Source organism: Symphalangus syndactylus, chromosome 2, assembly GCF_028878055.3.
Source record: "Symphalangus syndactylus isolate Jambi chromosome 2, NHGRI_mSymSyn1-v2.1_pri, whole genome shotgun sequence".
NCBI lineage: Eukaryota > Metazoa > Chordata > Mammalia > Primates > Hylobatidae > Symphalangus > Symphalangus syndactylus.
This window is the reverse complement of record NC_072424.2, coordinates 44007646-44033485: the sequence shown is the minus strand read 5'-3', so window position 1 is coordinate 44033485 and position 25840 is coordinate 44007646. Positions and strand designations below refer to the sequence as shown.

Genomic DNA, 25840 nt, shown 5'->3' with positions numbered 1-25840 from the left:
TGTACTTAATCTACTCAGATTAAAAGAAAGAAAAGCTGGAAAATCACTGTATTTGATGAAATATCCCATTGTGTAAGTGTTCCCAAATTAGCTTAGAATGTTATGTAATATTATGAGCCAGTAATGTCTATAGGCTTATTTCTGCCTGAAGGCCACTGGTTTTATCTTGAGAATCTCATCCTCATTTCCTGGCAAAATGAGCACAGAATAAATGCTTGTTGAATAAATAAATAAATAAATGAACCTCATACATTATTAATTTGTTTTTGCTTTCTCAAACTACTAGGAAATTTTGTCTGTGGCTAAAAAAAATAAAAAGAATGAGGTAAGAAATTTATAATATAAGATTAAGTTTAGACGTCATATTTACTCCTCTGTTACTAGTCCTTTTTCTTTAATCAGCAGTGTACGTTCTTTTCAATATTTATCCTGTTTCTTTGCTTTAAAAAAAAAAAACCTATGTATTCACTTCTTCCATATCCAACATTCTTCTTTTTTATGTATCAACTTTAGTTAGGTGTTTTATTGCATGATTCTCGATGTATAAATGTTAATTTATGGGTCTAGCAATGTTGCTTTTAACTTGTGAATCTGGCAGTGATACAAGTGCTCGTACCCATGTGGATATAAACCGTGAGTCATCTTATGGAAGCTGTGAGGGATGCCTTAATCTTGCTTCAGACCTTAAGGATTTTTTAAGTTTCTTTTTTTTTTTTTGACTTTACAGTTTTTATTTCCTTTTCTTCATATATCCTTGATGTTGCTGAGAAGAAACTGAACTTTGCACAACAGCAGAAAAGCTTTGCACAACAGCAGAAAAGTCCAGTTAGTCGCGGATACAGGCTCTTCCTTTTCTTTTTTTTTTTTGAGACAGAGTCTCGCGCTCTGTCACCCAGGCTGGAGTGCAGTGGCTCGATTTCAGCTCACTGCAGCCTCGCCTCGGGTTCAAGCGATTCTCCTGCCTCAGCCTCCCGAGTAGCTGGGACTACAGGCACACGCCACCATGCCTAGCTAATTTTTGTATTTTTAGTAGAGACGGGGTTTCACCATGTTGGCCAGGATGGTCTCTATCTCCTGACCTCGTGATCCACCTACCTTGGCCTCCCAAAGTGCTGGGATTACAGGCGTGAGCCACCACGCCCGGCCGCAGACTCTTACAGAGAGCACAGTGAGTGCTTGCACAAAACTCTGCTTTTGAAGCAATCCACTGACCTGGTGAAGATCAAAGTACAAACTTGTATGTTTATTGATTCGGCAACTCTGCTTATGGAGAAATACATGTACTAGTCACCAGTACATTTTAATATTGCTCTGCACTTAAATAACCACCACCTGTCACTGAGCTGCAGAAGTGTTGATTCCATAAATGTTCCCAGTGATACCATGTAAGGTGATACCAGTAAAAAAATTTCCAAATGGATCTTTTGTTCTGTTACATGGACAAATGTACCATCACTTAAGAAACAGAAATGCAGCAATTTATCTCCACACAATAGCAAAGGTTTTCTAAAGGCTACAAAGAGCACATTCTTGTAATTTTCAAATTTTTGCCTGTCTCTTGAAGAGGTATTTTTTCACCCTTAGAAAAGGGACTGTTTTTCTATGGACTAAGTAGAAGTTACAGAGTCACGTAAGTTTCTTAAAAGTTCTGTTTGAGAAGGCTTGATTTCTGAGCCACCTCTTCACTTACCCCATTTTATGTAGAGAGGTTCCTTGTTACCTGACTTTTTATTGCTCAAGTACTTAAAATTACGAGGTTGCATAGGGAAGCAAAATAATCATGACATGAAAATATTCATGAATGGATATGAACTTCAGGTAGTTAATTTACATATTAAAGATTTTTAGGCCTTTGGGAAATTAATGTTTATAAAATGAGAGATAATCTATTTGGTCATATAATTTTGTCCAAAATTTATACTGTAAAAGTGTCTTGATTTTTATTCTTTGTTAAGTATAAGGACTGGTTTATGGGTGCAGTTTAGTTGGATTTTTAAAGATTTAGTTAGATAAACATTTAGTTGGATTTTTAAGATAAAGTCTAGATGTAATCTTCTGTAATTTACCATGGGATTTTGGCTTCATTTTATAACTTACAGTCAGTCAGTAAGAAATAGTTGTTAAGTATGGTATTTTAATGAATTTCGACACTTGCATACACTTGTGTAACCACCATCCAAATCAAGGTATAGAACATTTCCATTGTAGAGGGATCTCTTCTATGTCTTTCCACCCCCAAACCCAGGGGAGGCCACTTTGTACACCTTTTATAGGATGGCTTATTATTTCCTTTCCACTCAACATGTCTGTGGTACTCATTTATGTTGTTGAGCATATTAGTAACTGGTTTCTTCTTATTGTTGACTAGTATTCTGTTGAATGAATGTTACAATTTTCTCATCCATCCCCTTATTGATGGTCATTTGGGTTGTTTGCAGTTTGTGACTTTTATGAGTAAGGTTGCTATGATAATTTGCATACAAGTCCATGTGTAGACATGTTTTCATACTTTTTGCCTGTGTACCTGGGAATGGTATTGTTGTGTTATGTGGCAAATGTATGTTCATAAGAAAGTACAGATTTTTCCCCCCAAAGTAAACACATCATTTTATTCTCTCGCCAGCAGTGTTTGAAAATTCTAGCTTACATTATTGTCAGCATTTGATAGTCTTTTTAATTTCAGCCATTTTATTAGAAGAGAAATGGTAACTTGTGTGGTTTTTAACTTGCATTTTCCTAATTACTACTGAAGTAGAGTATATTTTTATGTTCTTTGATAACTATGTTTTCTTTTTTGAGATGGAGTCATGCTCTGTCACTCAGGCTGGAGTGCAATGGCACGATCTCAGCTCACTGCAAACTCTGCCTCCCAGGTTCAAGCGATTCTCCTGCCTCAGCCTCCCAAGTAGCTGGGACAACAGGCGCACGCCACCATGCTCAGCTAATTTTTGTATTTTTAGTAGAGACAGTGTGTCACCATTTTGGCCAGGATGGTTTTGATCTCTTGACCTCATGATCTGCCTGCCTCGGCCTCCTAAAGTGCTGGGATTACAGGCGTGAGCCGCCATGCCTGGCCTGTATGTTTTCTTTTGTAAAGTATCTGTTAGTATCTTTTGCCCGTCTTATTTATGCGTACTGTATTTTCTGTGTAACAGTTTAATTATTGAGTATCACAATATTAGAAGTTTGGAAGAGAGGTACAATTCTAATGATCTTTTCCAAAGTATGTGCTTGATTTTAATTTGTAAGGGTCATTCTCAGATTTTTATATTTTATTTTATTTTTTGAGGCAGACTCTCTTGTCACTTAGGCTGGAGTGCAGTGGCTGTGTTCATGGCTCACTGCAGCCTTGACTTCCTGGATTCAAGTGATCCTCAGCCTCCTGAGTAGCTGGGATACAGGCAGTTGTGTGCAACCACACCCAGCTAATTTTTTGTATTTTTAGTAGAGACAGGGTTTCGCCATGTTGTCCAGGGTGGTCTTGGACACCTGGACTCAGGTGATCCTCCTGCCTCAGCTTCCCAAAGTGCTGTGATTATAGGATTAGCCACTGTGCCAGCCTGTTACTGTTTTTTTTAGTAGCTTTGCATTTGTAGAGGGACGGCGATGTCTCCAGTTTTTTAATCCAGGTGTGATCTTAGTCTTCTATACTTAATGATTATAGGACTCGGTAGATTTTGTTAGTTACATTTTCTGATAAATGGTGGCATACAGCAGCATTTTGTATAACACATCTTATTAAACTTCTTTTCTCTACAGGATGAAAACTCTTCCTCTACTAATCTCTGTGTGGAAGATCTTCAGAAAAATAAAGATTCAAATAGTATAATTAAAGATAGATTGTCTGAAACGGTTAGGCAGAATACTAAATTCTTTTTTGACCCAGTCCGGAAGTGTAATGGTCAGCCAGTACCTTTTCAACAACCAAAGCACTTCACGGGAGGAGTGATGCGATGGTACCAAGTAGAAGGCATGGAATGGCTTAGGGTAATGAATTGTAATTTTTAATACAAGTTACTGGTTTTATTTCTATAGTAGCCTAATAATTTGATGTACCACAACTTGAGTCATTTCTATCATGTTTCACTATTATACATTTGTGTGTGAATACTTGCTTTCTGATTTCTTTACCCTGAATTTTTAGAAGTGGAAATTATCTTGTTAATGGCTTCCAACACTTTTATGGCTTTGATAAAGGACTTTCCACAGTGTTGTTATAATTTATGGTGTAAATATATCAGTTTTAACATAATTCTCATCTTTGGGTATGATTTTTTAAAGAGAAGAAATAAAATACTGTAACCCTGTAGTTGTTTATATCCGAGTTTAAATATCTATTATTTTGTCCAGATGCTTTGGGAAAATGGAATTAATGGCATTTTAGCAGATGAAATGGGATTGGGTAAGACAGTTCAGTGCATTGCTACTATTGCATTGATGATTCAGAGAGGAGTACCAGGACCTTTTCTTGTCTGTGGCCCTTTGTCTACACTTCCTAACTGGATGGCTGAATTCAAAAGATTTACACCAGATGTAAGACATGCTTCCTTATGTTAAAATTATAATTTTACATGTTTTCTTATGCTTTGTTGTTGTAAGAATTAAATTGTAGAACTCCTATAATTATGTTGGTTACTGTATACATATTTTGTCTGATTTGACATACTCAATCTGTGCAATACCCTAATTTAAATTTATATAGCATAGGTTTTGGAGATCCCTGACATCTTTCCTAAAATATTCCTGAATGATTTTCAGTGCATTGGTTAATTTGATTCGACTGAGACAGACTTAGGTAGAGATTTTATTAAAAATTCTGCTTATTCTTCACTTGATCTTTGCCAAAAGGCTGAGAAGAGAGTTTTCTGTTTTTTCTAACTTTTTTCTATACACGTTACCTTCTGCAATTTTTTTTTTTTTTTTTTTTTGAGATGGAGTCTGTGTTGCCCAGGCTGGAGGGCAGTGATGCAGTCCTGGTTCACTGCAATCTCTGCCTCCCGTGTTGAAGCGATTCTTGTGCCTCAGCCACCGGAATAGCTGGGATTACAAGCGTGTGCCACCATGCCCAGCTAATTTTCTATTTTAAGTAGAGACGATGTCTTGCCATGTTGGCCAGGCTGGTCTTGAACTCCTGGCCTGAAGAGATCTGCCCGCTTTGGCCTCCCAAAGTACTGGGATTATAGACGTGAGCCACCGTACCCCCTGGGCCCAGCCCTTCTGCACGTTTTTGCCTTATGAGAAATATATATATTCTAGACGTAGTATCACCATCTGCCTCATTTATATTTTTATAATATAATTTATTTATTTGTTTTGAAATGGAGTCTGTCTCTGTCACCAGGCTGGAGTGTAGTAGCTGGGACTACAGGCGCACACCACAAGGCCCGGCTAATTTTTGGTATTTTAGTAGAGACAGGGTTTCACCATGTTGGCCAGGATGGCCTCGATCTCCTGACCTTGTGATCCACCCACCTCGGCCTCCCAAAGTGGTGGGATTACAGGTGTGAGCCACTGTGCCCCGCCTATATGTATTTTATGTATTTGTGGGGTTTTTTTTGGGGGGGGGAGGGGGTTGTGTTTGTGTGTGTGTGTGTGTGTGTGTGTGTGTGTGTGTGTGTGTCAGAGTTTTGCTCTTGTTGCCCAGGCTGGAGTGCAATGGCACGATCTTGGCTCCCTGCAACCTCTGCCTTCCAGGTTCAAGCGATTCTCCTGTCTCAGCCTCCCAAGTAGCTGGGATTACAGGCGTGTGCCACCACGCCTGGCTAATTTTGTATTTTTAGTAGAAACGGGGTTTCTCCATGTTGGTCAGGCTGGTCTGGAACTTCTGACCTCAGGTGGTCTGCCCGACTCAGCTTCCCAAAGTGCTGGGGATTACAGGTATGAGCCATCCCGCCTGGCCCATGTATTTGTTTTTATGACTTTTTTTTTCTTCAGACAGGATGTTGCTCTGTTGTTCAGGCTGGAGTGCAGTGGCGACTTTCTGGCTCATTGTGGCCTTCACCTCCCAGGCTCATCTGAGCCTGCTATCTCACACGCCTGAGTAGCTCATGTAAACGTCCTATCTCACTCCACTGGGTGAGTAGCTGGCACTACAGGTGCGTACCACCACACCAGCTAATTTTTGTATTTTTTGTAGAGATGGGATTTCTCCATGTTGCTCAGGTTGATCTCAAACTACTCCTGGACTTTAGAGATCTGCTTGCCTTGGCTTCCCAAAGTGTTGAGATTATAGGTGTGAGCCATTGTGCTGGGCCTGACTTTTTTTTGTTGTTGTTTGTTTTTTGTTTTTCATTTTCTCCCATAGTGGTTCAATGATTTGTTAGAATTGCTTGGCTTATTTTGCTATAGAAAAATAAAAATAAAATTTTAAAAAATTATATTTTTTCCTTCAAAATGATTTATATTTTCTAAATAGTCAATATTTACATTTTGTTCTTAAGTCTGATAAAAATCAATATAAAATTTTCCAGATCCCTACAATGTTATATCATGGAACCCAGGAGGAACGTCAAAAATTGGTAAGAAATATTTACAAACGGAAAGGGACTTTGCAGATTCATCCTGTGGTAATCACGTCATTTGAAATAGCCATGAGAGACCGAAATGCGTTACAGGTACAAATGATCTTCATTGGTTTCTTTGTAATACATAAAACATGTTTTTCTTCATTTATACCACTTTCTCACCATCTGGGAGCATGTGTCTAATTTTTTTTGTTGTTGAAATAATAGATGATATTGTGCATATACCTGTAGAAGCTGGAAACTTTTATTAATAGAATGATTGGAATGAAGACCATCATTTGTAACAATATAATTAAAGCTTATGGCAGTTTAATGTATGGCTTAGAATCATCCAGAAATAGACCTAATCTCTGAATGTATTACAGATATATTTGTGACAGGTACTTTGCATATATGGAATTTACCTATCATATTTTAATCAAATAAGAGTATTTGAAGACAAGTTATTTTTAGAGTATCTTATTGGACTATTTAGTAACATTTTCATTTCTGTTTTCTTGATGTTCTAGCTACTTATTTAAATAATTTCCAGTTAGCATAACAGAATTGAAAGATTGACCTTTCTTCTTCCATGGCTTCTGTTTTCATTTATTGGTGTTTTGAACTTCTCCCTCACTGCTCTACCTCATTCATTCATAATTCTTGACTGCTTTGTTTTTCCTTTCTCTGGCCATGTGAGAACCCTCTTACTGCAGTCCCCTTAGGTTTATCTTGCTTGCTTGGAAATAGGAAGGTACTTAATGGTTTCAACATAAAATCAAAACAGATAAGTCATAAATAGAGTAATTGTGACTTGCATAATTATGACCAGTGTTGTCAGGTTTTATGTGTGTGCTGGTAAAACTTTGGAATATGATTTGCGGAAATCTCAGTTCAGGAGCTTAGCAAAGTTTATGAATGTGTACAGCATTAAAAAGTATTTAAACCAGGCTGGGCATGAAGGCTTATGCCAGTAATTCCAGCACTTGGGAGGCTGAGGCGGGCAGATCCCTTGAGGCCAGGAGTTCCAGACCAGCCTGGCCAACAATGACGAAACCCTGTCTCCACTAAAAATACAAAAATTAGCTGGGTGTGGTAGTGCACGTGTTTAATGGCATGAGGATTGCTTAAACCCGGGAGGTGGAGGTTGCAGTGAGCTGAGATTGCGCCACTGCACTCTAGCCTATGCTGCAGTGAGAGTCTGTCTCAAAAAGAAAAAAAAAATTTAAACCGGTAGTCCCCAACCTTTTGGCACCAGGAACCGGTTTTGTGGAAGACAAGTTTTCCATGGACCATGGGTGGGGGGATGGTTTCAGAATGATGCAAGTGCATTATAATTATTGTACACTTTATTTTTATTATTATAAAATTGTCATATATAATGAAATAATAGGGCCGGCTGTAGTGGCTCACGCCTGTAATCCCAGCACTTTGGGAAGCTTAGGCGGGCAGATCACTTGAGGTGAGGAATTTGAGACCATCCTAGCCAACATGGTGAAACCACGTCTCTACAAAAATGCAAAAATTACCTGGCCACAGTGGCCTAGCTCCTTGGGAGGCTGAGGCAGGATAATTGCTTGAACCTGGGAGGCAGATGTTGCAGTAAGCCGAGATCATGCCGCTGTACTATAGGCTGGGCAACCAAGTGAGACTGTGTCTCAAAATAATAATAATTTTACAACTCACCATAACGTAGAATCAGTGGTAGCCCTGAGCTTGTTTTCCATCTAAGGATGATGGGAGACAGTAACAAATCATCCACCATTAGATTTTTATAAGGAGTGCACAACCCAGACAACCCAGATCCCTTGGATGTGCAGTTCACAATAGTGTTCATGATCCTATGAGAATATAATGTCTCCTGATCTGACAGGAGGCAGAGTTCAGGCCATAATGTGAGCAGTGGGGAGTGGCTGTAAATACAGATGAAGCTTCCCTTTGCTGTAAATACAGATGAGGCTTCCCTCGCACACAGCCGCTTACCTCCTGCTGTGTGGCCTGGTTCCTAACATGCCATGGACCCCTACAGGTCTGTGACCTGGGGCTTGGGGACCCCTGATTTAAAGCATTTCTTTACAGTAAAAGTAATATATACCAATATTTTTTTGAAGGGTAGTGTACAGGAAGATGTAAAAGCACCTGTAATTCTACCTGAGAACTACTTTTTTCTTTTTCTTTTTTTTTTTTTTTTGAGACGGAGTCTTGCTCTGTCGCGCAGGCTGGAGTGCAGTGGCGTGATCTCGGCTCACTGCAAGCTCCACCTCCCAGGTTCACGCCGTTCTCCTGCCTCAGCCTCCCGAGTAGCTGGGACTACAGGTGCCTGCCACCATGCCCGGCTAATTTTTTTGTATTTCTAGTAGAGACGGGGTTTTGCTGTGTTAGCCAGGATGGTCTCGATCTCCTGCCCTCGTGATCCGCCCGCCTCAGCCTCCCAGAGAACTACTACTTTTATACTAAATAATTATAGCTAACATGTAGGTATAATTTACACATGATCATACTATACATTCATTTTTTTTTTGGTCCGAGACAGGGTCTCACTTTGTCACCCAGGCTGGAGTCCTGTGGCACGATCTTAGCTCACTGTAGCCTGAACCTCCTGGGCTCAACTGATTCTCCTACCTCAGTCTCCTGAGTAGCCGGGACTACAGGCGTCTGTCACCACACCTGGCTGATTCTTGTATTTTTTTGTAGGGACAGGGTGTCTCAAGCCATCCACCTGCCTAGGCCTCCCAAAGTGCTGGGAGTACAGGTGTGAGCCACTGCTTTCGGCCTGCATTCACTTTTGCACCTTGTGTTTTCTACTCAGTAATATAACATGAAGATCCTTCCTGTAATGAAATAGTTAAGCTTCCTTGTCCATTTCCTTTGCCGGTGGCTAGAAACTTTTGACTTTTTCCATTTCAGTGAGCTTATGTTATTATTTCAAGGATCTTAGCTTACTCTGTTAACGGAGTGTGAGGTTCCAGGGCTTTTGTTGCTGAGTGCGAGCAGAAGTGACTGAGTTCACGTGCTAATTTGGCTTTCAGATTCCTCATCATTTATTTCCTTGTTTTCTTTTCTCTCACATACCCATTATAAAAGTATAAAAGTATATATATATATATTTTTTTTTGTTTGTTTGTTTGTTTGTTTGTTTGTTTTGAGACAGTCTCACTCTGTCACCCAGGGTGGAGTGCAGTGGCACGATCTCGGTTCACTGCAGCCTCCGTCTCCTGGGCTCAAGCAATTCTCCTGCCTCGCCTCCTGAGTAGCTGGGATCACAGGCATGTGCCACTACGTCCAGCTAATTTTTGTATTTTTAGTAGAGACGGGGTTTCACCAAGTTGGCCAGGCTGGTCTCAAACGCCTGACCTCAGGTAATGCGCCTGCCTTGGCCTCTCAAAGTGCTGGGATTACAGGCCTGAGCCACTGCTCCCGGCCAAGGATATTTTATATTTTTATCTGGATTTTTAGATAGCTGTCTTACAGTGAGAGATAATTCAGGTTTTCTGGTTTACCATATTGCCAGGAAAATAAATCCCTTCCTGGTTATTTTAATAAAGAAGATACAGTATTATAAACTTTTTTCATTCTTTTGGGATGTATAAAGCAAAATGCAAAACATTCTCTATACTCTTTCCTCAATTTGTCAGTCCCATTTTTTAAGGATAGTTATGTTTTTCAGATTGTTATTTATATTTCCAGAAATACTTCATATTTCTGTATGTTAATATAAATTAGATTAATTATAAATTTTCCTGATTAAGATATATGAGAAATCACAGATTTTAAAATGAGAAAGTTAAAACAATTTCCTTAATAACTTTATGAAAGTGAATGGGTGACTTTCTGTGAAAATATAAATTGCTTAAATAAAGAAGGGAAAATTCTAGTGCTAGTTGATGTTTCAGCGCATATGGAACTAATAAAAGCTCTCAATTTTTAGTAGTCTAGTATAACATTAATATCAAAACTTAGGAAAATATTAGAAAAGAAAGCTACAACTGCATTGACTAAGGTGTGAATAGGGAAATCTTAAATTCAAAATAGGTGGAGTTCAAACTTTATTGCATATTTTAGTAGGTCTCTTCCAGGAACAGAAATATCTATCAGTTTTAGGAATCCTCGTAAGTGGATCAAATGAAAACAGGATCATTTCAGTAGTTACTGAAATTGCATTTGACAAAATTCAACATCCATCCCTCATAATAGAGGTTTTATTTTTAGAATTCTTGTTAGAAAAATTGTGAGATCATTGTTTAAAAATCTTTTTCCTCAATTCATTTTCTAGCATTGCTATTGGAAATACTTAATAGTCGATGAAGGACACAGGATTAAGAATATGAAGTGCCGTCTAATCAGGGAGTTAAAACGATTCAATGCTGATAACAAACTTCTTTTGACTGGTACTCCCTTGCAAAACAATTTATCAGAACTTTGGTCACTGCTAAACTTTTTGTTGCCAGATGTATTTGATGACTTGAAAAGGTGGGTAAGCCAGTTATTTAATGATTTAACCTCAAAAATCTGTGCTGTTAGTTAAAATTACTTTCTTTTCAGTAACTGAATTAAAATGCCAAATATTTGGTAAGTTCTTTATGGTGTATATTGTATGTTCTACTCCTGCCACAAATTATGTGAGAGCAGATTAAGAAAAGATTATTTAAAACTTACTTGCATTGATTAAAGGAAGACTGCTGAATGCTACTTTAAGATGATATTTTTATAATAAGGTTCTTTTATGTGTTACCTTTGTAAAACATTTTAAGATGGATTTTTCTCACTATATCCTCATTAAACAACCAGGGACAATAGAGTTGTTAAATTATTTCCTATCTCACATAAAAGAAAACCTAGGTGTAGAGTTGTTACAAGGTAAGACTGGTTAGTTAGCACCAGAGCCAAAGTTAAAACTAAGGTTTCCCAATGTAAACATAGTGTTTTAATTCTGGAAACTATGTTTGAATCTTAGCTTATATAATAAAATCAGACATAAAAGTAGTTTTCAGAAAGTAATTAGTAGCTTCAGAATGGAGGAGGAGGTAATGTTGACATAATTTAAAACCGATTACAATGGAAATATAACTTGGGCAAAAAATAATTTATACTTTTTTTGGCGTCAGTGAAGGAACTAAGCTAATTGGATGTGGAAAAATAAATTTTGGGAATTTATTTCAAATCTGGTTACCGAATGGTGGCTCAAGGCAGGCTACCTTATTGTGACTCTGGGTGCTTTTATTGAAAGACAAGAATTCTAGGTCCTGTGCAGACATACTGAGTTACAGTGTCAAGGTAGGAGTTGAGAATCTGAGTTTTTTGAACATGCTTCTGGTGATCCAAGTTTGGGAACTTCCAGTCTACTGCATAGATGTTACTAGCATTTTCCAGAATTGGGTGTAATGTTACCTATTCTATATTATTAATCTGCATGCTCATACTTAATTGCTCATTGTAATATATATATTTTTAACATTGGGAAGGAATAAGCATGTATATTATTGTCAAGTTACATATATGTTGAATTTTAAAACATTTATTGTAGTAGGCCATACTTAGACTGATGGAGAAAAATCGTATGGCTTTGGTTTTCAGAGATAGTTCTCACTTGTAACGTAAAATTACAAATATATACCTTAATCTTATTTTTGATTTTTATACTACTGTATGATTGTTAATCTATTTATAAATCAGAAAAGTGTTCTCTTTAAGCTCACAGTTCTTGATGGTTCAAAAATGCAATCAGTTTATCTTTGTTGTTTGAATGTGTTCTTTTCCATTATAATTTTTAAAAACTGCACCTAAGGATTTGGTGCAACAATACCACGTTTCAGTATCACAGATTATTACTGTAAATGATAAATCATGTATCATGTTGACATAATTGAATTTATGTGATGGTTAACGTAAACATTTTTCTCTTCCAGCTTTGAGTCTTGGTTTGACATCACTAGTCTTTCTGAAACTGCTGAAGATATTATTGCTAAAGAAAGAGAACAGAATGTATTGCATATGCTGCACCAGGTTTTCCATGTTTTCTTATTCTGCTTAACCATAGGCTCGATAGAGTATAAAAGGAACTCTGGAGATCACCTGTCTAACCCTTTGTAGTAGAGATACGAAAAATGAAGATCCTCCTACATTCAAATGACCCCTTTGTCCTTTCTTCTCCCAGAGGTCACATGGTTTTATGACAGAACTCAAGTGCTTACCTAAGTTTTGTCCTTTTCAGATAGTATACTTATTTTACCCCAATGGTTACTGATAAGTTTGTCAAGCACAAAACAGAAGTATGTGGTTTTTATGGAATGCTTGCCAATAATACTTTTATAATTTACATCCTTGCATGGCTGCTGTCTAATCTATTTTTATTGCTTCCTGTAATTCCTACCCCATCCTACCTATCTTTAATTTAGAGAAACATTAGCTTTCAAAGGTAATCTAGTCATATGAACCTGAAAAGCTTCTCAGTTGTGGTTTAACAATTTTATTCAAAGTCTTTATCGTTTTTTCTGATATTAAAGTTTATACATGTTCATGAGAAAAATGTGAAGCAGGAGAGACATGAAAAGTAAAAATATCACTTCCTCTTAAAATTGTATTTCCTAGCAGTGCATGTGGAATGATTGTGTTGTGTTATATGACAATCCAGACTCTTTTCTGTCTTTGTGTAAACACGTGTGTTTTATCTATATTTTATGAAGAAAAGGATTTTAAAAATAAAATTGTTCCTTAAGATAGATAGTCTTTTAAACAATTACCAGAAAATTATTTTCCTTTTACTACATGTAGATTTAAATCAGTTTTTAATAGCTGCTTATTATCCCCATTGTCCTGTTCTACTATAATTAATAATAACTATCTCTTCCTCTTTTCAAAATTTTCTACAATATAAACAAGGTTGTAGTATCTGTACTTAAAACTACACCTTTGCCCATTTCTGGCTATTTCCTTAGGAAAGAATTCCTAGAATGTATGTGTCAGAGTTTACAGATGAGGGCTTCTTTGAAGGCAAATTGCCCTCCAGAAAAGATTTATATGATATACGTCCATATGAAAATAGTTGTTTACTCAAGCTTCATACCAATTTTGAGGTTAGAAGTCCTTTTCAGTGTTGCAGAGATTAAAAAGGATGATTATTGCTGAATTGAGATGTTTATTGACCATTGGTAGTTCCTTGTGACCATATTCCAACATGTGTTGGAATATTTATTTCTTAATGGTTTATAATAACTATATGTTAAAAATAAGTTAATGTTGCAAATAATTTCTTTCCCCTCGCTTTTTGGGATAAACTTTGTTTATGGTGTCTTTGTGTGTGTTCATGTGCACAAGCGTGTGTGTTTATATTTAAAATTTTCTTTTTTTCCCACTGTGACTCTAGGCAATGACAGAAATTTCAATGTGCCAATGGTTATAGAAGCTTTTAAATGTCCCAGTCTGAATTATTGGAGTAAATGACTTATTTAGGAAGAGATGTGTTTGGACATCACATCCTCATCAGTGGTTAAATCCATATAATGTAGCAAAGGATTAAGTTTCTGTTCTTAGGAAATTTAATTAGAGAGTCAAGACAACGAATATTATTAGAATTTGTCACACGTTACCTCACAGTGTATACAGGTAGATAGATATTCCTTAGAAATGATCATCTGCCTTTCGATTGAACATTTGTGGTAATTGTCATAGTTGATAATTCCATAAGAGGGCTCACTGGAATTGTTTTACTATAGATAAGTTCAGATTTCCATTAATATTAAGATATGATAGTGAACTTTTATTATATCCAAATTCAACCATTTATCAAAAATAGGGGCAGTTTTTGGATGTTTTAGCAATAAGAATATTCTATGTAATACTGTGCTTAAATTTGAGTTTATATTAGTTTTACGCTTTGTCCGAATTACGTTTTAATGCATTACTAGAGGAAAAAGTTTTCATTCAAAATGAATTCAGATTAGGGGGAGATAGTTTTAAATCGCTAGTATATTTTCTTAACTATTTTCTATATGAAAGAATTCCTTTTTTTTACTTTCCATTTAAAGTTCTCTAAGCTTGCCACTTTTCTATTCCCACCCCATATTGAAGGCCAAAAGCAGTATAACCTTTACAAATTATTTATTTAAAATTTTTTATTTTAAAATTATGTGTACACGGTAAGATATTTTTGAATGTTATAAAAATTTAGAAAATAAAAAATAAAAAGTAAAAATTTCTGTTTTCCTTCTGCACTTCCTTTCTTATCTCCAAAGTATAACTAATAGTTTTTTTTTTTTGAGACAGAGTCTCACTCTGTTGCCCAGGCCTGGAGTGCAGTGAGCGTCTGCCTCCCAGGTTCAAGGGATTTTCCTGCCTTAGCCTCCTGAGCAGCTGGGATTACAGGCGTGTGCCACCACACCTTGCTAATTTTTTTGTATTTTTAGTGGAGATGAGGTTTCACCATGTTGGCCAGGCTGGTCTTAAACTCCTGACCTCAAGTGATCTGCCCACCTCGGCCTCCCAAAGTGCTGGGATTACAGGTGTGAGCCACTGCACCTGGCCAACAGATTTTTTTTTTTTTTTTTTTTTTTTTTTTAAGAGACAATGTCCTACTCTGACATCCAGGCAGGAGAGTAGTGGTGCCATCGTTGGTCATTGGGTTGTTATCTGCAGCCTCCAACTCATACTCCTGGGTTCAAGTGATCCTCCTGCCTCAGCCTCCTGAGTTGCTGGAACCAAAGTTGCATGCCACCAGGTCCAGCTAATATTTGGTAGATGGGTCTTGTATAACTCTTATTTGTTTTTGTCCGCTTTGAAAGCTTATATACTAGGAAAAACATATATAAATACCTTTTTTATACATGTGTTTCAGCGGTATAGTGTGCCTCTTCCACATATTTGCCATTTCAGTTAACATCAAGCTATAACATTTGTCAGTGCATGTGGTAGAAAAATATCTGGTTATTTCATGTTTTCCTTAAACACATAGACATGTTTTTTTAATTTTATTTATTTATTTTTATTTTTTTGAGACAGAATCTTGCTCTATCGCCCAGGCTGGAGTACCGTGGCGCAATCTCGGCTCACTGCAAGCTGCACCTCCTGGGTTTGCACCATTCTCCTGCCTCAGCCTCCCAAGTAGCTGGGACTACAGGCGCCCGCCACCACGCCCGGCTAATTTTTTCTATTTTTTAGTAGAGACGGGGTTTCACCGTGTTAGCCAGGATGGTCTCGATCTCCTGACCTCGTGATCCGCCTGCCTCAGCCTCCCAAAGTGCTGGGATTACAGGCGTGAGCCACCGTGCCCGGCCGGACATGTATTAACATGTTTATGAAACATTTACATATTTTTCCTGATTGCCTGTCGGCATATTTGTTTTTGGGTTGGTATCTGTAGCTACCAACACTGGTAATGTGTTTACTATCTCTGGTAATAGGCTGTCTATGATTAGCCCTATACCTGTTGGGTATTTAAGTCCAGAGTCCTGAAAATGAACTTTATTATATATGATTACTATATGTAAACCATTGTCAGTATTTAAAGGCAGGGGTATAAACAGTATACAATTATTTATTTATTATTATTATTTTTTGAGTCGAAGTCTCTGTGGCCCAGGCTAGGGTGCAGTGCCACGATCTTGGCTCACTGCAACCTCCGTCTCCCAAGTTCAAGCCATTCTCCTGCCTCAGCCTTCCGAGTAGCTGGGATTCTGTAATCCTGCCACCACGCCTGACTAAATTTTTTTGTTTTTTTAGTAGAGACGGGATTTCACCGTGTTGGCCAGGCTAGTCTCACTTCTGACCTCAGGTGATCTGCCTGCCTTGGCCTCCCAAACTGCTGGGATTACAGGTGTGAGCTACTGCATCCGACCTAGAGTATACAATGATTTTAAACAAGAATTTGTGCTCTTTTAGTGACCCGAATATTTTAATAATGGCATAATTATTGTCTGTTGCTTCTGTGTTCTCTTTATAAATGTGATAATCGTTTGTAACCACCCCAGCTAATGAAAGAGAATAATTTTAAGCCTGAAACTTTAGAACTTATAGAAGGAAACTTGTATGTCTGCATGCCTAGGTCAGCTGGCTTTTTACTGAGTCTAAAACCTCATTCTATTAAAAAATTTTTAATTTTAAAAAAAATTTTTAGTTTTTTGGGTACATAGTAGGTGTATATATTTATGAGGTATATGTTTTGATATTGATACAGAAATGCAATGCATAATATATCATGGAGAATGGGGTATCCATCCCTTCAAGCATTTATTATCCTTTGTGTTACAAATGATCCAGTTATACACTTTTTTTTATTTTTATTTTTTGTGGAGACAGAGTCTTGCTCTGTCACCCAGGCTGGAGTGCAGTGGCACAATTTCGGCTGACTGCAACCTCTGCCTCCTGGGTTCAAACAATTCTCCTGCTTCAGCCTTTTGAGTAGCTGGGATTACAGGCATCCGCCAGTACGCCCAGCTAATTTTTGTATTTTTAGTGGAGATGGGGTTTCACCATGTTCACCAGGCTGGTCTCAAACTCCTGACCCAGGTGATTCACCCGCCTCGGCCTCCCAAAGTGCTGGGATTACAAGCATGAGCCACCGCACCTGGCCTGTAGTTATACTCTTCTTTATATTTTAAAATGTGAAAGTTAAATTATTATTGACTATAGTCACCCTGTTGTGCTACCAAATACTAGGTCTTATTATTTCTACTTTTTGTACTCATTATTTAAAATATTTTGTAATTTTTATTCATTTTTATTATTTCCCCTTTTGTATGGTGCTGATAACATCTCATTCTGAAAGCTGTGGGCTATAACTGAAACTTCAACCCTAAGAAATACAAATGCTACCTTTATATTTTTACTTTTAAAGTTATTTGAGATAGATTCTTACAGTTTTTAAAAGAATAATAAATTCTGAAATGCTGCGGACAACTGTGAGTTTATCATTTGGTCTGGTCTGGGAAAATCTCAAGATATTTTCACCTTTTGAGATTTGATATTATTTATATAGGAAGTCAAAAGATAAGGTAAAGGAGTATATGGGGACAGTATTCCTTGGAAAAAAGAAGAATGTTTAATACTCATATTTTTTTGTTCATGTTTTAATTTTAGATTTTAACACCTTTCTTATTGAGAAGACTGAAGTCTGATGTTGCTCTTGAAGTTCCTCCTAAACGAGAAGTAGTCGTTTATGCTCCACTTTCAAAGAAGCAGGAGATCTTTTATACAGCCATTGTGAACCGTACAATTGCAAACATGTTTGGATCCAGTGAGGTATAGTGGTTTTGAAATGTACTGTAAATGAAACTTGACATATAAAATTTCTCTTTTTTCCCTTTTTTTTTTGAGAGAAGATGTTGCTCTGTCACCCAGGCTGTGGTGCAGTGGCACAATCACTGCTCAATGCAGCCTTTACCTGCCTGGCTAAATTTTTTGTATTTTTTTGTAGAGACTGGCATTTTGCCATGTTTCCCAGGTTGGTCTCAGACTCCTGGGCTTAAGCAGTCCGCCCACCTTGGCCTCCCAAAGTGCTGGGATTACAGGTGTTAGCAATTGCGCCTGGCCTAAATTCCAGTTTTAATGTCCCCTTGTTCATTTTCAGGACTTGGGTGAATTTCTAACTGGAGTATAAGGCATAAGGCTAGTGGCAAAAGTTGTTTCCTAGTATCTGGAGTCCTGCTAAAATGTAAGTGATAATCTTTGTATTAATTGCTTTACAGTCATCTGGAATACTTAACTAAAAATTTAGGCCAGGCGCGGTGGCTCATGCCTGTAATCCCAGCACTTTGGGAGGCTGAGGCGGGTGGATCACCTGAGGTCGGGAGTTCGAGACCAGCCTGACCAACATGGAGAAAACCCTGTCTCTACTAAAAACACAAAATTAGCCAGGCGTGGTGGTGCATGCCTGTAATCCTAGATAGGAAGGCTGAGGCAGGAGAATCACTTGAACCCGGGAGGCGGAGGTTGCGGTGAGCCGAGATTGTGCCTTTGCACTCCAGCCTGGGCAACAAGAGCGAAGCTCCGTCTCAAAAAAAAATAAATAAAATAAAAATTTATATTTCTGTACCGATTAACTCTAATCATGCTTTCTAGGGATGAACTTGGAAATGCATTTTTAACAAGCACACAGTTATCTGAGAATCCCTGTACTAAGGACTTGGCAACTAGACTAATCTCCAGATATACAGATTGAGCATCCAAAATCTGAGTTGCTCCAGAATTTGAAACCAAGTGCTGATATGACGCTAAAAGGAAATGCTTATTGGAGCATTTGTATTTTCCTGTTAGGGATGTTCAAGCTGTACAGTTTCCTTACAGAAGGTTATTGATAACCAAAAGGATTAATAATCAATTTGATGATTATTATTCATCACTCACCATATTATAGGAGATAGAGGTGGGATGTTATCATGTAACTGAAGGAGACTCTTAAGTTTTGTTTAACTGTCCAGATTTTTTATTGTACACTATGGACCTATATATTTTCTTTTCAAAATATTTATTGTCATGCATTTTTGAACAATAGGACCACCAGACTCTCTTCTCCCCCCCACCCCCCCATTTTTTTCTTGAGACAGTCTCGCTGTGTTGCCCAGGCTGGAGTGTAGTGGCACGATCTTGGCTCACTGCAAGCTCCGCCTCCTGGGTTCACGCCATTCTCCTGCCTCAGCCTCCCGAGTAGCTGGGACTACAGGTGCCCGCCACCATGCCTGGCTAATTTTTTCTATTTTTGAGTAGAGACGAGGTTTCACCGTGGTAGCCAGGATAGTCTCTATCTCCTGACCTTGTGATCTGCCCGCCTCGGCCTCTGAAAGTGCTGGGATTACAGGCTTGAACCACTGCACCCGGCCTCTTCTCCCTTTTTAATAATTAATTATAATTAAAGGAAGGGTCTAGCTATTTACAAATTTACATTATTTGTCTGTTAATGAGCAATTTCATAATGAGTAATTTCATGCAGTGTTACAGCAGTCTGAAGAAATATCCTCTGTAGTGCAAATTTCCGGAGGCATATTTCAACTTTAAGGTATTAAATCCTTTTGTGTAAGTTCAAAGTAGTTTTATACAGCCTTCATTTTTCCCTGTTGAGATGAAGGCCCTCCTCTTACTTTCAGATATTGTCGTCTGTGTTAAACTAATTTCCTACAACATTCGTATTTGTCTATAGATTGTCATTTTGTACATAAAATATGCCTTATTTTGTTTACATTTAGAACCTAAGGACATAGCTGTATAAACTGAATTTCTTTTAATTCATTCCCTTTTAGAAAGAAACAATTGAGTTAAGTCCTACTGGTCGACCAAAACGACGAACTAGAAAATCAATAAATTACAGCAAAATAGATGATTTCCCTAATGAATTGGAAAAATTGATCAGTCAAATACAGCCAGAGGTGGACCGAGAAAGGTTTGAATTCAAAAGTGAATTTAAGTATTCTTTAAACTGTGACCATTTTTTGCATTTCTCATATATATGCATTATTTGTTTTGGTAGAACTGTTGTGGAAGTGAATATCCCTGTAGAATCTGAAGTTAATCTGAAGCTGCAGAATATAATGATGCTACTTCGTAAATGTTGTAATCATCCGTATTTGATTGAGTATCCTATAGACCCTGTTACACAAGAGTTTAAGGTGAATACTGTTTAATTCTAATTTACTGTTTTGATTTCTATTACTTTTATATTGGCAGAAAGTGTTACTTTGTTTTGATTATAATTATTAAAAATAAGTATGGTGCTATTTGTCATGAAGATTGTAATCCTTCAGTAAGCTGAGACAGTCTTCTTTCTGAAATTTCAGAGAATCTTATCAGGGCTAGAAAAATGGTCACTTTCTATGAGCAACTAGTTTTTTTTTATTTTTTATTTTTTATAGAGACAGGGTCTTGTTATGTTTCTCAGGCTGGTCTCAAACTCCTGGTTTCTCAGGCAATCCTGCCTCAGCCTCCCAGAGTGCTAGGATTACAGGCAAGAGCCACCACACCTGGCCTCTATGCAGCTAATATTTTTATGTACATATTTTATGTGAACAGCTAAGAATTCTAAATTTGGTAATTGATTTGTACTCTGCATGTTTACTTGCTATATTTTAGAGAGAGTGGTCATCTTTTCACTATTTTTATTAAAATCAGCCTGGTTGCTCATTGCTTAAAGATCAACAGGTAGCCATAGAATAAAACTAATTTTGATTTGGAGGTTTTCAAATTAAGTAAATGAAGTTGCTTTCTTGGGTAGTTGATAGAAAGATAGCATAATATTAATAGAAATAAATTCTTAGTAACACTCAATAACCATTGTTTCAAGGTAGTTTACAATAGGCTTTTCCACTCCTGGCAATATTGGCATTTTGGGCCAGATAATTCTTTCTTAGGAGGTAATGTTCTGTGCACTTAGGACATTTAGCAGCATCCCTGTCTTCTACCCATTAGATGCCACTAGTATTCACTTCCCTCAGTTATGACAACTAAAAAGTTTGCTGCCACCACCAGATATACCCTGGGGATAGGTGGAGGGCAAAATTGTCCCCATTTGAGAGGCACTGCTTTACATCTTTAATTATTAGAGTAAGAAAGAAGATAAAACTTTCCCACTCAAAGTAGCTCTCTCATGAGGTAATTTTACCAGAAGGTGAAAAAGTCTTTCTCCACAATATTTAGATTACTTATCAGCTCCTGTATTTTCTCTTAATTTCTGGTAAGAATTCTAGCAGTAGTTTACATATACATTTAGTTGGAAATAACTCACTTATAAAGAATAAGCCTGAGTATGTACCCATTAAGTTTGACATAATTGTTCTCTTTCACAATGGCTTTGAGGGAGGAGTGTTGAGGTTAGATCAAAGTTGTATTTGTACTTTATTTTTGTAAAATTGCTGGTTTTACATTCTAGAGTATGTCTTTGAGTAATAACTATCTTCTGATTTTACAAAGATTGAATAACAGGTCAGTTTTTAAGTTTTTTAAGTGACTTGGCTTTGAAAATTGAACTTTCCAAATGGCTTTTGTTTAAACAAAGTAAGTAACAGTTTTCTATTTTTTCTTCCTTTGCCCCTTCTTAAGATCGATGAAGAATTGGTAACAAATTCTGGGAAATTCTTGATTTTGGATCGAATGCTGCCAGAACTAAAAAAAAGAGGTCACAAGGTGGTACTTTTAATTGGAATTTTGGATCGTTCAATTATTTTTTTAATCAATCATTAGAAATATTAAGATATATTTAATTTCAGGTGCTGCTTTTTTCACAAATGACAAGCATGTTGGACATTTTGATGGATTACTGCCATCTCAGAGATTTCAACTTCAGCAGGCTTGATGGGTCCATGTCTTACTCAGAGAGAGAAAAAAATGTAAGACTGCTTATGTCATACATACCAAACTATTGTTTTAACATTCCCATCTTGATTTCTGAAGTAATATTCCAAATAGACCCACAAATTGATAAAAAGATAGAAATGACCAGAAACCCTGTGGTTTTACCAAAAACAAACATTTTGATTTAGTACTAAGAAGTCTTAATTTTTGATTCGCAAATATATATATCTTCTGGCACAATCTTATTAATAATATCCTACTTAACCATCACTGTAAGAATATTGGGATAGCAGGAAATTTTTTGTCTTTTTGCCCTGTCCTCAACTTTCTATTATGAAAATATCAACTATATGGCAAAGTTGAAAAAAAAAAGCAACTGTAAATCCACCTACAACCTGCTGCTAACATTTGACTATACCTTTTTAAAAACACATTTCCTGTAATAGCAGCCTTGCTGTATCCATTCAGCATTTAATCCTGTTTTTTTGGTGCATTTAAAAATAAAATATAGATGATACTACCCTTTTCCGTAATGACTTCAGCATATTTTATCTTTTGGGGTAAAATTTACACATACTGAAACAAACAATGTATACATTTGCTGAATCTTTCTGACAAATGCATATGTAAATTTATACCTAACCCCTATTAAGATATAGAATGTTACCATCAGCCCAGAAAGTTTCCTGTGCCCCCTTCTAGTCAATCCTCCCTCCCACCCACCCCATATGTTAGATAACAACTACAATTTTTTCATCATTTTTTGATATTAGCTTTTCTTATTTAAACATTGTTGTGATACATGGTTTTTAACAAAATTAAGATCTCTAATATAGGTGCTTGGATGATAAAGGTAACAGCACAGGTTTTGTTAACGTAATTGTTTTATAGATCTGAATGATTTGTTTGGCCTCCTTTGCTTAAGTCTTTAATAGTTGTAATTGAAAACATTTTTCTCCTTCAGCCCTGTTGGTTAATTTAATTTAATCTGTTGTATTTACATCTTTTTTGCTTTTAGATGCACAGCTTCAACACAGATCCAGAAGTGTTTATCTTCTTAGTGAGTACACGAGCTGGTGGCCTGGGCATTAATCTGACTGCAGCAGATACAGTTATCATTTATGATAGTGATTGGGTAAGTTGGAAGTATAGCAAGGATTATGCTGATTATATTTCCATTTTGAATTTTTTTTTTTTTTTTTGAAATGGAGTCTCACTCTATCGCCCAGGCTGGAGTGCAATGGCACGATCTTGGCTCACTGCAACCTTTACCTCCTGGGTTCAAGTGATTCTCTTGCCTCAGCCTCCCGAGTAGCTGTGACTATAGGTGTGCGCCACGATGCCTGGCTAATTTTTGTGTTTCTAGTAGAGACGGGGTTTCACCATGTTGGCCAGGCTGTCTCGAATCCTGACCTCAGGTGATCCACCCACCTCGGCCTCCCAAAGTGCTGGCATTACAGGCTTGAGCCACCACACCCAGCCTCCATTCTGAATTTGTTTTTGTTTGTTTGTTTGTTTGTTTTTTTGAGAAGGAGTTTCGCTCTTGTTGCCCAGGCTGGGATTAAGTGCTGAGATTACCAGCATGAGCCACTGCGCTCAACCATTTTTAATTTTTAATGGTATATGTTACAAATTTACTTACCTATTTTGAAAAGATACCCATTTTCAGCTAAGTTATTTCTTCATAAAGTTTTTTGCAAGTAAAAATGGAAAATTTTTTTTTACTTTTGTTTTTAGTGACAGGGTCTCACTTTATCACCCAGGCCTGAGTGCAGTGGCACCATCATGGCTCAGTAGCCTTGACCTTTTGGATTCAAGTGGTCCTCCCACCTCATCCTCTCGAGTAGCTGGGTCTATGGGTATGCTACCATGCCCACAAAAAATGTAAAAATTAGTGAGACCATGTCTTACTGTTTTGCCCAGGCTGGTCTTGAGCTTTTATCCTCACATGATCCTCCTGCCTTGGCCTCCCAAAATGTTCAGATTATAGGAGTGAGTCATCGTGCCCAGCCTGAAATGTTTTCTTTAGGGTATTTAAACTTTTTTGTTAATATTTTCAAGGATCTGTGGAATGATAATTTTGTCTATGAAGCCACTCTGGAAGTTTGAATTAAGACACCACTATTTAAAAGTTCCTGGCTAGATCATTCATGTTGACTTTATCCATATGAGTTTATGTTCATTTTAACCTAATACCGTTAAATGTTACTTTTCTTTTTAACTTTAAGAACCCCCAGTCGGATCTTCAGGCCCAGGATAGATGTCATAGAATTGGTCAGACAAAGCCAGTTGTTGTTTATCGCCTTGTTACAGCAAATACTATTGATCAGAAAATTGTGGAAAGAGCAGCTGCTAAAAGGAAACTGGAAAAGTTGATCATCCATAAAAGTAAATAACACTTATGTAGTGCTTTATTGTTTAAATTGTGCATTGTGTGTTGTGGATTTTGTTTTTATTTTCTTTATAAAATGTTACAGCCTGGGCAGGGTTCTGTGTTTCACACCTGTAATCCCAGTACTTTGGGATGCCAAGGTGGGTGGATCACAAGGTGAGGAGGTCACGAGGTCAGGAGTTTGAGACCAGGCTGGCCAAGATGGTGAAACCGCATCCCTACTAACAATACAAAAATTAGCGGGGTGTGGTGGCAGACGCCTCTAATCCCAGCTACTGGGGAAGCTGAGGCAGGAGAATCACTTGAACCTGGGAGGAGGAGGTTGCAGTGAGCCGAGATCGTGCCACTGCACTCTAGCCTGGGTGACAGAACAAGAATCTGTCTCAAAAAAAAAAAAATTACAGCCTGATATGACAGGATTTAAATAAGCAGTGGGGAATTTGGAAGCCTAAACTAAGCTGGTCACCATAGACAAAGAATGTTAGTGAGTATGTAGATATGTAGATGAAGAGCAGATGGGCAGAGAGAAGAGGTCAAGGATAATTACGTGTTCCTGATAAGAGATTGGCTTGCTAAAAGTTTTAAGATAAGTATTTTGCAAGTTCCATGTATTAAATATTAAAATATTAAGTGTATTTAAGTGTTATAAAAAATCTATTTATTTATTGAACCTACTGTTTCACAGAATATTTCACTGCAGAATGCCCTTTTTATAGTTTTGGACACTTTTTTTTTTTCCTTTTTCATTTCCTTATCATAACCAGATGGGTTTCAACAATGCTTTTTAATCTAGAAAAAATTCTGAGGAGGTGGGGAACTGACATAGGTGAAAAAGTTTTGTTCCTGAGATTTAGAGTTCTACTTCTATCCATTCATCATAAAATTTTCCTTGAATAAATGGCTTAATAGCTACCTGAAGAAATGTTGAAAATTATTTATGTAAATCATCAAGCCTAGAGAAATGGGAACATGATAATGTTAATGTGAAAAATAATGTTGGAAATCACTAATAATTTGTACTCCTTTTCCACTTGTAAATACTTTCTGTGAGTTTTGAGGTAAGAGTGTATTAAGGTTTAGACAAAATTAATTTGGTGAAACATTTAGATTGTAATTGGAACTCGCATTGGGGAAAAAGCATAATTTTTTTTTTAAGAGACCGTTTAACTTTTTTACCCAGGTTGTTCTCGAACAGCTGCACTCAAGTGATCCTCCTGCCTTAGCCTCTTCAAGTGTTGGAGTTATAGGTGTGAGCCACTGTGCTCAGCCCTATTTTCGATTTTTTAGTAGATTAATTTTGTAGAAAATTTTGAAGGGATTTTTTTAAATGCTGACATTTTTCAGTTGAGTTATTACATACATATAGCAAAATGCACAGATCTTAAACGTACAGGTTAATGAAGTTTGACCAGATGTATGTACTCCTATGTAACTATCATCCAGATCAAGGTAGCATTTTCATCATCCAAGAAATTTTCTTTGTTCACCCTTTCCAGTAATTCCTATGCTCCCCTTACCATCTACCATCACTAGGAAGCATATCCAGTATTCTGATTTTTGTCACATTGATGAGTCTTTTTTTTGTTTAGCTGTTTTGTTGAATATATTTTTTCAGAGTCATCTGTGTTGTTTTTAGTAGAATTTTTTTCTTTTAATTGGTGAATATTTTGTTTTT

At 37.1% G+C, this 25840-nt stretch overlaps 1 protein-coding gene across 8 annotated transcripts in view; it reads left to right on the top strand.

The window, feature by feature from the left end:
• HELLS (helicase, lymphoid specific) overlaps nt 1-25840 on the top strand; it is a 63081-nt gene that overhangs the window by 26644 nt on the left and 10597 nt on the right. For 2 of the 8 annotated variants that reach the window (XM_063629630.1, XM_055254926.2), the window contains exons 7-19: nt 287-325; nt 3760-3987; nt 4351-4533; nt 6471-6614; nt 10777-10973; nt 12410-12506; nt 17574-17735; nt 19730-19869; nt 19957-20095; nt 21522-21605; nt 21689-21808; nt 22792-22908; nt 24002-24161. In XM_063629630.1, coding sequence (XP_063485700.1) covers nt 287-325; nt 3760-3987; nt 4351-4533; nt 6471-6614; nt 10777-10973; nt 12410-12506; nt 17574-17735; nt 19730-19869; nt 19957-20095; nt 21522-21605; nt 21689-21808; nt 22792-22908; nt 24002-24161 — 1810 coding nt within the window. Of the gene's footprint in view, nt 1-286; nt 326-3759; nt 3988-4350; nt 4534-6470; nt 6615-10776; nt 10974-12409; nt 12507-13438; nt 13577-17573; nt 17736-19729; nt 19870-19956; nt 20096-21521; nt 21606-21688; nt 21809-22791; nt 22909-24001; nt 24162-25840 lie in introns of those variants that run through there. The other 6 variants (XM_063629633.1, XM_055254943.2, XM_055254922.2 and 3 more) reach the window with 5 other exon arrangements.